This window comes from Andrena cerasifolii, chromosome 7 (genome assembly GCF_050908995.1).
Source record: "Andrena cerasifolii isolate SP2316 chromosome 7, iyAndCera1_principal, whole genome shotgun sequence".
Classification (NCBI taxonomy): domain Eukaryota; kingdom Metazoa; phylum Arthropoda; class Insecta; order Hymenoptera; family Andrenidae; genus Andrena; species Andrena cerasifolii.
Window position 1 is genome coordinate 3,386,470 of NC_135124.1, and position 15,697 is coordinate 3,402,166.

At 42.1% G+C, this 15,697-nt stretch overlaps 1 protein-coding gene and 1 long non-coding RNA gene across 4 annotated transcripts in view; one reads left to right on the top strand and one right to left on the bottom strand.

Moving 5' to 3' along the window:
- LOC143371656 (acyl-CoA Delta-9 desaturase) overlaps positions 1 to 12,062 on the top strand; it is a 45,630-nt gene extending 33,568 nt beyond the window's left edge. For 2 of the 3 annotated variants that reach the window (XM_076817103.1, XM_076817104.1), the window contains exons 4-6: positions 5,796 to 6,001; positions 7,347 to 7,532; positions 9,378 to 12,062. In XM_076817103.1, coding sequence (XP_076673218.1) covers positions 5,796 to 6,001; positions 7,347 to 7,532; positions 9,378 to 9,690 — 705 coding nt within the window. In that variant the 3' untranslated portion in view covers positions 9,691 to 12,062. The remainder of the gene's footprint in view (positions 1 to 5,795; positions 6,002 to 7,346; positions 7,533 to 9,377) is intronic. The other variant, XR_013086084.1, reaches the window with a different exon arrangement.
- Positions 11,046 to 15,697, bottom strand: part of LOC143371694 (uncharacterized) — a 174,783-nt gene continuing 170,131 nt past the window's right edge. The window contains exons 2-3 of the long non-coding RNA XR_013086092.1: positions 12,310 to 13,374; positions 11,046 to 12,097 (exon numbers count right to left, since the gene is read on the bottom strand). This is a non-coding gene — a long non-coding RNA (uncharacterized LOC143371694). The remainder of the gene's footprint in view (positions 12,098 to 12,309; positions 13,375 to 15,697) is intronic.

Genomic DNA, 15,697 nt, shown 5'->3' on the forward strand with positions numbered 1-15,697 from the left:
CATCACGAATACGAAGAGAGCGAACAGGACACAGGCGATGTGAGTGAAGTATTTTCCTCTATGCCGTCCCGCTAGACATCTTCTCAGCAACGCACAGTAACTACTCAGTTCTTATGTCTTCGTTTCCTGGCGGCAGCTGTACGTGTCCCTAGTGACCTGCAACCATACATGCGTACCGTAATCTGCTGATCGCTGAGAGCATTTCTGATACCGGATTTTTAAATATCAATAACTATTAAACTCTTTATGACCACCACTGCTCGACCCTTCTCCTAAAGTCATGTTGAGATATACAGGGTCATCCGTTAAAACTGCAACCTACGCGCGCGCGAACAGACGAAAATGGCAACACCGCCTCACGAACGCATTCCACTACAACCATGCACCGGCCCGGCGTTCGGAGAGCTGCCAGCGACCGCTGGACAGCAGTGATGCCCGAGCTTCGAAAATTTTAGGATGGTCTCTTTCAAATTAACGTCGTAAAGAGCTGTGCGGAATTTCCCGACCCAGGTAAGCGAACCGCGCGCTCCGCTTTTATGGTCGGTTTACCACTCTCACCCCAGATCACTGTAATGAGGTTTGAAAACAATGTCGACTGGTCTCGTACCCGTCTTAATTTCAAAATTTTTAGCTACGATAGGATTGACCGCGGCGCTATACGCCTGTACGGAAAGATTTTTCGCCACCTGCGTGTAAAAGCCACAATAATGGCGCATCGTTCCAAAAAATGACATTAACGGAAGCCGGTATAGGCGTGGCGTTGAGTGGCAAAAAGGTTAAAACATTCAGATACAAAAATTGTAGAAAAAAATTCAAACACCGCTACAATCAAAGACACGTCCCATTAGTTACCCGTTACGTTCGATCTATGCATGCACTGCATTATGGATAAAATTATAAAAAAAGAAAACCAGAACAATAGATTCTGAGGTTTTCAGAACTAACACATAATTGAATAAAAATTTAATTTATCAACACCATGAATTTTAAAAAGAGCATTAAATACAGTATCAAATAAATAGTTTGCAAAGGGTTTACACAACAATTATGGTTAAAAAATTGATAAAAGAAAAATTAAGTAAATGTAAAATATTTTAAATTATCCATCATTAAAAGGGAATAGTTTTTCCTCATTTCGCGACGCAAAATACATTCCGATATCTTTTATAGTTCAAAAGTTATATGAAAAAGGCCCCAAATTCTTCAACCCGGGCCGGGAAATTTCAAATAACTCTTTGCGACGTTAATTTGAAAGAGACCATTCTAAAATTTTCGAAGCTCGAGCATCACTGCTGTCCAGCGGTCGCTGGCAACCCTCCGAACGCCAGGCTGGTGAATGCTTGTAGTGGAATGCGTCCGTGAGGCGGTGTTGCCATTTTCGTCTGTTCGCGCGCGCGTAGGTTGCAGTTTTAAAGGATGACCCTGTACTGGCCGGTGAGTTTCATGAGGGGTATTTCTCCCATCACACTGCTTGCCTGTCTCGGTGCTCCTTTTCTCTAGATCTCACTCTCTCTCTCGGGCTACGCCTGGTCGTCGCGCGATGGAGATTGGTGCCCGTGAGGTACGTGCTGTGCCCGGATGGAAAGAAGTCGGTTGAAATGTCACAGGGGCAAGAGGGGTTGTATCCTGTTTGCTTACTTTGTATTCGTCGACGTTGTCGCGCCGGCCAATAGGGATATACTATTCGGACCTGAAATTCTGAACCTAGAGTTTCTCAACCGACTTCTTTCCATCTGGGCACAGTACACACGCAGTGAAGTATCCCCACCACTTTCTCGTTTCTTTCTTACCGAAGGCGATAGCGAGATGGAATGAAAGCGTGTTTAAACGCTCATGCCCGTCGCGCACGCAAAGGACCGAGTATCAGGCGTACGAAAAACAGGGCGAGACAAAGTATGTATCAACGCCTCATCTGGCGCGTAGTACCCGCAAAGATATAACGAGGTCATAAAAGTGGTAGCGCGTGTCTGTTTACAAGTTTCGGGAGTCGGAACGAGCGAATTGACAAATATATGGGCAGATAAGGGGCTCGGGCCTACCTCAGGGCCGGCCTTGGGGGTCAGGGCATGTGGCCTGAGACTCAATTCCTACTGATATTCCTACAATAGTATACCGCGTGCGGCCCTGGGTGCCGGGACATAAAAAACCGCCGCTGCTCGAGTGTTTAATTTACGACCTCGCTATATCTTTGCGGGTACTATACCGTTCCTCGTTTGCTTTCAGTCCCTCCGACTCGCTCTCGTTCCATCTCGCTCTCGCCTTCGCAGAACAAGAGTGAGCCAGAAGTGGTGGGGATAGCGCCAAACTCCTAACATGTAGGCTAAACCGAGTTCTTAGCGTAGAAATATATACATCAGAATATGTGTGCGTTAAGTCCGAAACAATTCGGGAGTTTTGTTGGTCAGAACATTGATTCTTTCTCAATAGCTTTATCTCGTAGTGGTCTACGTATAGCTTCGTAACGCACACAACTATTACGCTAAGAATAAACAACAGCCACACAGCTACGTTACAGGCGGATCCCAGCAGCGTTCCCGTTACCCCACCACACTCCTCAGGGGCCGCTCAAATCCACTGACAACAAAACCACGATCGTTGTCGAAGGCGGTGGTTGATTTCTCCTCGAGCGCTGCTCGTGAAAACGAATCCATCGGCCAATATATCTAAACACGACTTTAGTTTCACCCGCGTGCATCGCCATCAGCCGGTTTGCCTACGTTTGGGCAGACTGTATGCAATCCTCAAACGTTTATAACTATAAAACGAAGGTTCAACCGTAATTTCGTTATTCATAATTTTCGTCTCATTTTGTTGTCTAGAATTAACCCTAAAGGCAGGGTCCCACTAGTGCAATGGCGCGCCGCAGCGCGCCGCAGCGCGCCGCGCACGACGTTTTCGTCCACTTGAAAGGGTCTAATTTATGTGGCCGCGCGCATGAAATGGGCCGACGCTCTCTCTGCCAGGCGCGCACGCGGATGCTTAGCGCGCACATCGAAGACAGTGGTAATACTATTTAGCCTCCTTTTCTACATCTTGCTTTCTTTATCTAAATAAAGTTAACACCGGTGGTTGGGTCAGTAGCCGAAACAACGCCTTCACACTTCATAGTACTTGAGATCTTTGAAGGGGTTTACTACGTCGCGGTCATCAATTGCTGGATACTGTGTTTCAAATGAAGTAAAGGAAGTTCTCTGCCGTGGCTTCCCTCCTACAGTTCTGCCATCACTTTCAACATCGCTCAGTCATTCGCTATTTCGGCGTCCTGTTTTTTTTTGTCACACGATATAAGATTCAGGGTAGTTACCATTGCGACCAATAGTGAAAATGCGAACGCCCTTTGTTTAGATAGTGTGAAAAAAGGTGGGCCATAGGGAGGAGACTATGTCATGACCAATTGGACCAGCATTCCTCCCAGACGCCAACTTTCTACCCCTGCACAGGAAATACACGTGTATCATATCTTCCAAGTAGGGTAGGCAAGTATAGCCTGGTGTGTGTACTGAAAGTCCCAAAATATCTGGCTCATAGAGGATGTCATAAATGCTGTTACTTTATTGCACACTGAAACATCTGTTTTTAAGTAGCTACTTACATTTAGTTTAGCTGAAGGTACTAAAAATGTTTTATGACTTAAAAAATTATTAAAATTTGACTTCCGTACATCCACAAAAGTCGAGATATTTCCCTGGTAATGCGATGGGAAACGAAATTACAATTAACACATTCACTGCTGTGGCGGTCACCGGCGGCCAACGCTTTGACAGTAAGTAGGTACATAATGTCAATACGAGTAATCTGAAATAGTAAATGCACCATTGCACTACTAAAGCTTACTTTTTGAGACGTATGAACTTTTTAAAACATATAAAAAGTCACGGAAAGATGATATTTTTTACACCTACAATTTTCTTGCAGGATGAATAATCTAAGCAATCACTACTTTTTAATTGTTTATGTGTGTTATTACTTCCGAAACCGAAATGGTGATTGATTCCGGAGCGTAAAACAGGGATTTTCTTGTCCCGTCGCCTCCGGCGTAACCATAATCCCTCGTGCCGGTCACGCTTTTTGGAGTACTGTGCGGGGCAGGTGGATTGGCATTAAAGATCGGGGAGGAAAAGAAGGAGAAAAAGATGTGGGGTGATTCGTCTTGGGACCGTCAGCCAGCCAAGACTCTCTCTCATCAGTAGGGCTATAGCTGACAGCCCCTGCCCTAGACACACGGAAACTAAGAGAAAATCACTTGGAACTTGTATATGTACGAACGAGAGTGGACGATAGGACTTGCGAGAAGAGTAGACCTCTAGCGGCGCCGCGGAGACTAACCGGCGTGACCTATGTGGTGGGGCCGGGACGTCACATCTCCCCCCTTCAGGGAAGATCCGTCCTCGTCCCACCGCTGCCACCAATTTTGTTACGTCCAAAACCGAGATGGTGATTGGTGATTGATTCCGGAACGTAAAGAGGGATCTTGCCCCGTCGCCTCCGGCGTAACCGTAATCCCTCGGGCCGGTCACGCTTTTTGGAGTACTGGGCGGGACAGGTGGATTGGCATTAAAGATCGAGGAGGAAAAGAAGATGCGCGTGTTTCGTCTTGCGACCGTCAGCCAGACTCATCAGTAGGGCTATAGCTGACGGCCCCTGCCCTAGACACACGGGGAGCAAGAGAAAATCACTTGGAACTTGTATATATATACGAACGAGAGTGGACAATAGGCTCTAGCGGCGCCGCGCCGGCGGAGACTAATCGGCGTGACGCATGTAGTGGGGCCGGGACGTCACAATGAAAAATAGAATAATTTGAAACTGATAAAGATGGACAACTATAATTTAGGGTCAAATATCTGCATATATAGTGCATTACAATTATGCAATATCTAGAAACAAGTATACCTATCGCAGCAATATAATTGTTGCTATTTAGAGTAATAATTATAAATTAAATAATAGACCATAAATACACATATGCAAGTGATATGTAGGAGTAAAGAGTACATTTGCGTTAAGAAACACACATTTTTTTCAGTCTTTTCGGCGATGCGCGGCGCACAGATCGCTTCTAACGCGCGCGTCGTTGTAAAAGTCGACCCTTTCAAGTGCTCCAAACCACTCGAAAATCCGAGAAACTCGTAAATCTGACCCGTGCGCGGCGCGCAGTTGCACCAGTAAGAACATCTTTCTGCAACAAATCGGCCTTGCGCTAGTGGGACCCTGCCTTTCGATTCGCCTCCATCAGTAGTCGGACACCCTGTATATCATTAAAGCAATTGTGTTTGGGATATTCAATCTGTGACGTTTTATTTCAATAGTCCTGCGTTCGAGTATACGTATCATAGAATAATTGTTGTATTGTGAAATTCAGAGGTCCAGCTGGTGTTGTAGATTCATTTTATGTACCTTTTTAATCATATTCAAGTGCACTTTTAGTACATATTTGTTTTACCCAAATCACCGGGATTTCATAAGTTTCCGTGCATATATGTAGTTCTGGAATACACTGTATAAATAAGGTATAAGTAGCTATTTTTTTACTTATTTCCTAGTTCGGAGACTTGATTTCATGATAATTGCATACACTTGATTACCATTCATACGTAAGTTTTAGAAAAATAATTAACATATTAAAGAATCTTACTAAGTCCTTAAAGTTCATTAAACAACCACAAAGCTATAACATATCATACTTTTCAAAGTTTCTCGATCAAATTCGCTGAAAACATTTGTCTTCTACATCTCGACCACTCTTATGAAGATGAGCGAATTTTTAACAACGGATAAATGTATTCTACCTACAGAAACACGTCTACGCTTGGGCATTGGACCACAGGGTGCATCACAAATACAGCGAAACCGACGCAGATCCTCATAATGCGAAAAGGGGCTTCTTTTTTGCCCATATAGGTTGGCTGTTTACAACGCCGCATCCTGATGTTGCTTCAAAACGAAAGGCCGTTGACATGAGCGACTTGGAGGCCGATCCAATTGTCATGTGGCAAAAGAGGTGAGCGAGCAAGAACACACAATTAAAAAGTTTTCCAAAGAGAGTGCTGTAGGATAAAATCTTGGATTTCACTTCAATTTTCAACTCAACTTTCTTGCGAAATGTTGAGTAGTGGGCCCTATATATTTAAGATGAAATCACTTTAAGTATCGTCGGCGTATTTTCATGTCGAGTGATGTTTTGGAAAGTATTGAAAATTTTGTCCGAGAATCTCCGAATGTGTACTTTCAAAACAACTTCACCGCCGCAAAGACTCTGCGTTCGTCCGGTAGCCGAACCTGGGATATATCCTCTATAGCAGCGCTCTCCAGTGTAGGGGTTCCTCACGCGCCTGCTTCCCCTTCCAATCATTAGCTTTGTGGCGTTACACTAATACACACGTCGTATGGGGCGTCCGAACTCGCTCGACAACGGAGCCGCTGGTCTGTCATGGTTGCCTCTTCAGCGTCACGTGGTATCCCTGACAACGCGGACGAGGTTGGGAGAACCCCGAGTATACGCGTACACGACCTTTGAGAGCCCTGCTCTATGTATACCAGGGGTGTCGAACTTCCCCACTCCGAGAGCCGCACGAGTCGGGCCCCGGGTCAGCCGGTTCCCCCACTTATTTTTCAGGCGTTGCACGAGACCGGCAGGGAGGGAGTGGGGCACTCGGAGGAGAAATTCATCAGAGTGAAGTAGGTGTGGAGGGGGCCGTTCTCCTACGGCTCTACGGAGCAGGCGAAGAGGGGAAGGAGCCACTGCAGCTCGCGAGCCCCTAGTTCGACACCCCTGATGTATACTAATGAAGATTTCAATTCTTGGATTTTGCATTAAACGTTCATAAAAGTATTGCTAATTGATTGGTGAGATTCTAATGAAAATGAGTCTAAACTCCACCTCACTCTGGCTATTTTTAATTATACGTGGTGCGTAATAATTGATCTACGGAACTTAGAAGTGATTGGGATTACGTATAATTGAAAGTAATCCTAATACTGTACCTACTGGTTGGACATTTACATCAGAAAAGCATAGTCGATTCGTTGGTACTAACTATGACGGAGATGTGAGAGAAAAGTATAGAAATGTAAATGTTCAGTAGTGTCGACATGTGTTCAAAGTGTAGAGCGAGCTGGACAAACCTTTTCTGGTAAAAACAATCATTTGGAAAGGCCAACTTGATACGGTATTTCATCGAACCTTGTACCAGTGAAATCATTATACACGATGAGCACTTACTATGTGCAAAATTTGAGTACAATCTATAATACGGCCATTGTCGACACTCCTAAGTAGTTAAAAACTAGTTCAGAAGATTTAAAGGATTGCTCAAAATCGACATCAACGTCATTTCCATTTACAGGTTCTACGTTCCTCTGTTTGCTCTTTTGACTATCGGACTTCCAGTCGCCGTGCCGTACTACTTCTGGTCAGAGTCATTATGGACGTCATTCTGGGTGAATTTCAACTTTCGCTTCTGCGTCACCCTTAACATTGCCTTTTTTGTGAACAGCGTCGCGCATATGTGGGGGCAACGACCATACGACAAGTGAGTTTTCAAAATTCATGGCGATAATTGAAAAGGTCTTACAATAATCGATATTCAATTTAAGATTAATAAACAACATGGGGCTAATTTGAAAACCAAGCAAACAGTCTGTTAAAACATTTTATCGTCGTCTTTGATAATTCTTCGTTGAGGGGGTGTTCTAATGTAAGACGCGCTTTCTTTTACACAATCCTTGGTATTTTTTATGACGCATCTGTACAACCTTTTTCCGTCATAATTTGATGCATATATTTATTCACATTTCAGTAATAATTATAAATTGTATTAGAAAGAAAGAATTAAAATTTGTGACAGTGCAAGTGTTTGAACGTATTAGCTAAAAAAAAAGTCTTCCCAGTGTGTCCGGGATTCCGGCTATTCTACTCATCTGAAATAAAAAAACCAAAATGATTCTTAATTAGCACAAGTTTGGCTATAGCCGGGAGAAAAATTATGTCAAAGTCATGATTTTTTTCTCACTTCTTTAATACGCGAAAGGTACGGAAAACCTGAAAAATCGATAGTCAAACTTCAAATTGCCGCCATTAGTTCAATTGTCGATTTTTTCTTGTATTCTGGTACCGGCTATCTTGTTGATGAAAAATAATTATTTATCTTATCCGATTTCCTCATGTACTTGTTTCAAGAAAAACTTTGGTTACTAATAACACAGTTCGATAGGCATCTATAATATTCAATAGCCGGTTCTTATAGGTTATCCTGCCCTGAAAACGAATCCGCAAAACGTTTGTCGCCATCACTCTCAGTTTTTGAGAAATTCGATTTTGAAAAAAACTGCAAATTTTCAACTTTGAACATCTTTTGTGTTGAAACGGCAATAGTTATTCGGTCGCTCGTTGCGTCAAATTATTCTGTGAACTCTCCCGAATACAACGATATAAGTTATTATTACATTATGAACATTTAAATATGTTTAAACAACGATCAAAGGGAAAAGAACACCTGAAATGCACCCATTTTGCAGATATCTTTCAATTTATTTCCAAAAGTAAGGGTCTAGGAGAAAATCTGACTACTCCACGAGATGCAGCGGACATTTTTCCTCCGGAAAGCATCAACAGAAGTGGTAAGTCATGTTTTGTTTTCAATACAGAAGCGAAATAGTTTCGCAAAACGTGCGCCGCCGACAGTGGTAGTCATGCGCGTTAAGCGATTGTGTTACGCTGAGCGGCAGTGGATCACGCGCCGTCGTTGACTACCACTGTCGACGCCGCACGTTTTGCCAAACTATTTCGCTTCTGTATTGAAAACAAAACGTCACTTACCACTTCTGTTGATGCTTTCCGATTGAAAAATGTCTGCTGCATCGCGTGGAGTAGTCAGATTTTCTCCTAGACTCTTAGTTTTGGAAATAAATTGAAAGATATCTGCAAAAATTGGTGCATTTTGGGTGTCCTTTTCCTTTGGATCGTTGTTTAAACATATTTAAATGCTTATAATTCAATAATAACTTATATCTTTGCATTCGAGAGGGTTTATAGAATAATTATTACCGTTTCGACGCAAAAGATGTTCAAAGTTGAAAATTTACAGTTTTTTTCGAAATCAAATTTCTCAAAAATTGAGGGTGATGGCGACAAACGGTTTGCGGATTCGTTTCCAGCGCACAAAAACCTATAAGAAACGGCTATTGAATGTTACATGTCAAAAAAAAGTCAAATTTTGTCGAACTGTATAATCTAAACACAAAATAATTTTGTCTGGAGAACCAATGCCTCTCAACCCAAACAGTTGTTAACTCCCCTTTAAAACAGTCTTCCGCGTAAACCACGCGAGACGATCAACTGTTACATGTACGCATCAAAAACCTGTACTCAATTTTAGGTACATCTCTCCAGTGGAGAACGTCGTAGTCTCGATCGCAGCGCTCGGCGAGGGCTGGCACAACTACCACCATGTTTTCCCATGGGACTACAAAACAGGAGAGCTGGGAAACTACTGCTTCAACGTGACAACGTGCTTCATCGACGCTTTCGCGCGGTTTGGTTGGGCCTACGATCGCAAATATGTGTCAGCAGCGATGGTCCGACGAAGGGCAAACCGATCTGGGGACGGCAGCCATGTTTGGGGATACGGCGACGCTGACATTCCAACCGAAGACCTTTATGAACTGGACCTAATGGACAGAAAGCGATAATAGCATTTTACCTTTGCCCATGAAAAAGCACTACTTCCCAATTTTCACGAAAAGTAAACCAAATGATTCAATAACAAGCGTAGAATTTGTTTGTTAAACATGTAATATTTTCTTCTAGATAGGATGTTTGAAGTTCGATGGAATTTATAATTTAACATACGAACATTTAATGTGTATCTTTAGTCATAGTGTGCTATACCGACTTACTTCTGTGGTGGTTACATTTTTAATGCAATCTGTAAACCGACATGTGTTGCGTACAAGATCAGATTTTGTACGTAAATATTTATTTACTATCAAAAAATTGGATGTACTTCCGAATGGCCCCAGTGGCTGATCGACGCGAGGTTTGAGGAGAGGGGTGGGGAGGTAATGTGGACCCTACATCTCAAATTGTAGCTTCGAGTATTTATTAGTTTCCGAAATATTAATAAAAAATTATTATTATTTTTTTACATATTATTTTTTTGAACTACATACACATAGCTCTAACGAGGATCCATCCTGACCCCCAATTTGTTCTACGAACAGCTGCACGCGTGCGCCTTACCTCCGTGTGCCCCTCAGGCGCCTAAATGGCTTGCATATTTAGCTGAAATTCAAAGTCAATTTTGTCGAAAACGAAACGCGATATTAAAAAATTGTATTCTATATTTTCGTCTTATTTTGGCCTGTGAAATCGCCCCCTAGACTATTGATTATCAATAGAATAATAGGTATCCACTCCGAATAATAGAATGGATCTTATCCGCAAGTTTCTGGTTCAGATCTTCAAACTCACATCGGTTCGCTACAATGCTTTACGCGCCCCCCGCCCTCATCTAGCCCCAACCAATACTAATATCCAGAACAAGTTGGAAGTGGAATGCGTTACGTCGAAATAAGTCAACAGAAATACTAAATTTGTTTTATTAGTATCTCGAAAACTAATAAATACCCGAAGCTACAATTTTAGATGTAGGGTCCACACCTCCTCCCCACCCCTTTCCTCAAACCTCGTGTCAATCGGCCACTAGGGTCATTCGGAAGTACACCCAAAAGATTTCATGTTGCAAATGGAAAACTTCGAATTCAAGGGGAACCCAGAAGTATAATTGTAAATGTACTGGTGAGACGGGTTGTCTTTATGGATCGTTAGTTAATTTATCTTTATAACAATGGCATACAAACAATTTTGATAAGTTTCCAAATGGTTCGGAGAAGAAATCGACTTAAATGTTGGAGGATGTTGTAGGGTCGACAGCTCACATTCTTTGCCCTCTCCCTGTTGTCTTAGACACTTTCCTTGTTATTGTTAATGTTATTAGTTTTATTATCATCCACTAGTATTGTATATACATATTTTATACTTTATAATATTATCATTAGCAGAATTGCTTATTACTCATATTTATAAAGTGAGCTAGATTGGTTCCGCTTTGCTACTACAGCAGAGGTGCACAAAGAGCTGCTCGGATCCAGAGACCTGTTTGTGATCCTGGGCGCCGGATTAGCGCCAACGTGGCGTTGTGTAACGTAATAGCTGTACTACAGTGTTATCTCGTTATGAGTACAAGTTGCCTGTTTCGTTAAGGGTACATCTATGCCCGCTACTTCTTTTGTAGTCGCTGCGGCGAGTGCGTAAGGGCCTATGCACACGGCGACTTTTTGCAGCGATACAGTCGCGATACACTCGCAAAGAGGCCGCGATGCTAGCGCGTTGGAGTCTCTGCCCGTTTATCTTTGCACACTTGCGTAGCACAGTCGCGATGCAGCAGCGATACGAATGTGACGCAGTGTTCGGAACGATGTAGCTGCAGTGGTGGAGGGGGAAACACCTACGGGAGCGGTGGTAATGTGTGCGTGACTGACGCAGGCGCAGTTCGTGCACACATTACCACCGCTCCTGTAGGTGTTTCCCCCTCCATAAGTGCAGCCGAATCCATCCGAACTCTGCCGAACACTGAATGAACAAGCTTAGTCGCGCGTTTGCATCGATACAATAGCTGGCAATTGTTTCAGTTGCCACTCTGCAGTGCTTCAAGCGAGCATGCGACTGCATCGCTGCAAAAAGTCGCCGTGTGTATAGGCCCTAAGACCGAGAATCAGCAAAAGGGCACGCGATAAGGACAAGTGATAAATTTTCTTTGAGATAGCGGCAGCATCGTATTACTGAAAGAAGAAAGGCGAGCTGAATAGCACTCCGTTTTGTGAAAGGTATAGCTTGTTCTCCGAGAGTCGTACTCATAACGAGACAGAACTGTATTATATAGCAGTGATGCCCAACCGGTGGGTCGCGACCGCCAAATGGATCGCGAAGTGGTTTTCTTGAGGGTCGCCACGGTTTATTTTTGTTAATATCCTTAAGTTAAAATTATAATCTGAAATACCTATTTTTAATGTGTTTTCTTTACCTTATTAAATTTACCTTACCTTAGGCAGGGTGCAGACGAGTGATTTGCGACAGTTTGCCGCTGGGTTCAATTGCGGTGAAGCAATACGTGCGTTCGTCAAAATGAACGCAAACATACCGCCTAGTAGCCGCAAAACTTTGCGTCCCGTGTGAACTAATTCGTATAAATTTATGTTCTGCTAAAACGCGCGCGGCAGATCGCCGCGGCGCAAACCGCTCGTTTGCACCGGGCCTTATATGGGGGAGGGAGGCTGCCGCAGATTATTTGAATATTATAAAAGGGGGTCGCGATTTAAAAAGGGTTGGGAAACACTGTTATATAGTTTCCAAAATCTAAGAAAGTGTAGTCAGCATTTTATATAATTTTTTACCTCACAATTGTTGGTTCATTGCATGAAAATTTTGTTAACACTTAATATCTTGCAAATTTTCATGTAGAAAATAACAGGATTTGTGTTATTACTCAACAGATACCGAAGAATATTATAATACATATAAGTAATCTTGTGTAATTATTCTAATAATAATACAATATGGTCTCGTATAAATCGTTTTTATTTCAAATAATAATTTATTTTATAACTACAATAAGTAAAAAGCACTTTAAAGATAAAAACAAACAATATTTTATATCAAGGGCTATACAATACGCACAGTTTTCATTTAATACCGAAATGAATTCACCAAATTTGTGATGAGCTCAATCTTATCAACTTTGAGGATCTAATATATCAGCCTAAAACCCTGCTAACCATCTGTCTCCAGTCTGACATCAGATTGGTAGCAGGGTCTGGCTCTGGCATGAGAGCGCAGAGTCTGACGTCAGAACCGTAGCAGACGGCAGAATCTGCTGCGGATCTGCTGTTGATCTGACATCAGGCACTGACATCAGGCTCTGCACCTCAGAACGCAGCCATCTGCGGACACAGACGACTACGGTTCTGATGTCAGATTCTGCTGCCCAGATCTAGCTATCAAGGAAGATAAATGCCCTCGCCAGTTGATGATAAAGTCTCAAATCGATTCTTTCTCCGACACAATATGTAGTAATAAAGAGGTAGACATAGTAGCCTACGTACCTCAGGGTGAGCAGGTTATGTTAGACCTGGGACATCGGATAGGCTTTAACAAAAAGCACCCGCCCAGGTCTCCGGCTTGGCACCCACGGCTTGTGTCGGGTTAGGGGCTGACAAGCCAAATTTAGAGGCTGAAAGATGCCGGCTTTTATTTGAGACCAAGTCCATTGATGATGGGACATGATCCTCCGTTAGTATGGCCTCAGGAAACAGTGACTTAAGCAAACAGAATAACACTAGAGTCCTAATGACAAAGACTACCTCATTAACGCCAATCACCCATCACTCTTTTCCCCCTAATATTATTTACTCAAAGATTATCTCTATATACGCAAGGATAATTTTATTCATTTCTTTTTCTCTCGATCATGAAGTTCAATCATAGCTTACTAAAGATTTGCTAGCTAATAATAAATTCTCACTTGAACAGATTAGATCACATAACCCCAATGTCGGAGAGACAATGGTCTTTCTCAACATAAAATCTCTTATCCTTCATCTTATGTAAAGTCACGTCCAGCAGAATCAGTAAATCAGAATCGTCTTAAATCTTCGGTAAGTTCCCTCAAACACCTCATAGATACTTTGGATGTCCAAGCAGCCAGCATTTGTGACTATGATAATAATATCGAGCCTGTTAGTTGGGATTTCATTGAATGTCTTCTAAAACAGGAATTAAATAGCTTAGAATATGCGATTACGGTTCGCGCCAACAAAGTTATAGCTCCATCTCCATCTAGGCTTTAATTCTTCCAAAAGAATTTTATGAATTTGCCATAGGTGGTCATCGGGTATTCGTAGTTATACGAATTATATAATATAGATATAGATAATACGAGTTATAAGTTATATTCCCTAGGAGTTTGTTAAACAAATCCCACGAATGTTTGTTGATTATTTGGATGACTTATTTCCGAAGATAAGCACACCCCAGGCTATAGCAGTGGCAAATCTGGAAAGGACAAAGCAGAAAAGTAAATTGGATTACGATAGAAGGGTCAACTCTTACAAATCCTCTGCAGGTGACGATATATATGTATTCTACCACTGCGACATACGCGTAACTAAAGGCGGAAACAGACTGTTATAGCGACGTAAAATGCTTGTCTTTAACACGTCGTGGGTTATCTGGGTAATTGTCTGTATTAATTCTAAAAAAATGGGTGCGGTTAATAAGTTCATTTCACGTGTATATATATATATATATATATATATATATATATATATATATATATATATTCAATATACGTATATACGTGTGGTGGGAGAATAACCCTCACGAAACTCACCGGCCAATATATCTGGCTTCGACCTTAGTTCTTATTTTTTACCCCTCAATTCATATTAAATCGTGTTATTGCTTGTTATGACAATATTTATCTGTCTACTGTATATTACGAATAAAATATTGATTTTGTGATTTTAGAATAATGTTGTTGCTGAAGTCTGTAGTTTGTGTATTGTACAGAATATAATATTTACGTGGTATAAATAAGGTGTGTTTTTCTGTGTCCTGTACTTCACCGGTGCTACAGTAGTAATCCCACTAAAAATAGATGGGGTACATTAGGTGATAGGGACACTGGCAGTAATTAGGACATCTAATACTTCTTTACAAATATCTTTTGTTGCTGTATACAGGTTCACATTTTGCTTTAACCCTATAGTGCTAATTAAGTAATTGTATTAATTATTTATATCACATATTGTCCATGTTCGTATTTATTACCTCGGAGATTGCCTGTGAAATGCCGCAACCTATGCGTGTAGTTCCCGCAACGTCGATCACAGAATACGGACTTAAATATTTTCACTCGTGTAACGTTCCCAGACTGAATCATTATCATTTTTCGTTCTTTTTATTATAACAACTATTGTCATACCGTATATAGTACATAAGTAGCAAGTAGATAAACTACATAACCCCTACCGACAAACTTAGGAACTAGCTTTAGCGGCGCGCATGCGCAACCGTCAGTCGGTCGACGAACGGACTGGAGTACGGATCGCGTGCACATGCGCAGAAGCGTACAGGCGAGCGAACGCAAAGTGTAAAGCGAAACGTAACGCGAGTAAATCCTGATTGGCGCGGGTCAAGTACGTTCAGTGATAGTCAAGGATCACGAAGTAGTATAAATACAGGCCCGCCAGCGGAGCGGAATCACTCTTCCTCTTATTCTGACTCTTACTATTACTTGACCATCAGTCTTGTCAAGACGGTAACGACCCCGTCACGCTAAGAGTAGATAATCATATTCAATCTTTCTTCCATCTCGGGACGCTTTAACCGGCTCTTCGGCTACCATCTTAGATAGCTGAGGCTCAGCTTCTAGGCACCAGGAAGCCAATAATCCATACCAAAGATAACCAAGTCATGGTTCCTGATTACTATTCCAATTCTAAGGAATGAACTCTCAATTCTCTACTTAAACTAAGACTGTACTCACGAAAGAGTCATACCTCCAAATCTTGTACTACTATATCGACAAAAGTGCCATAAGCGCCTTTATATTCTATCATACCGACCTAGCGTCATTAT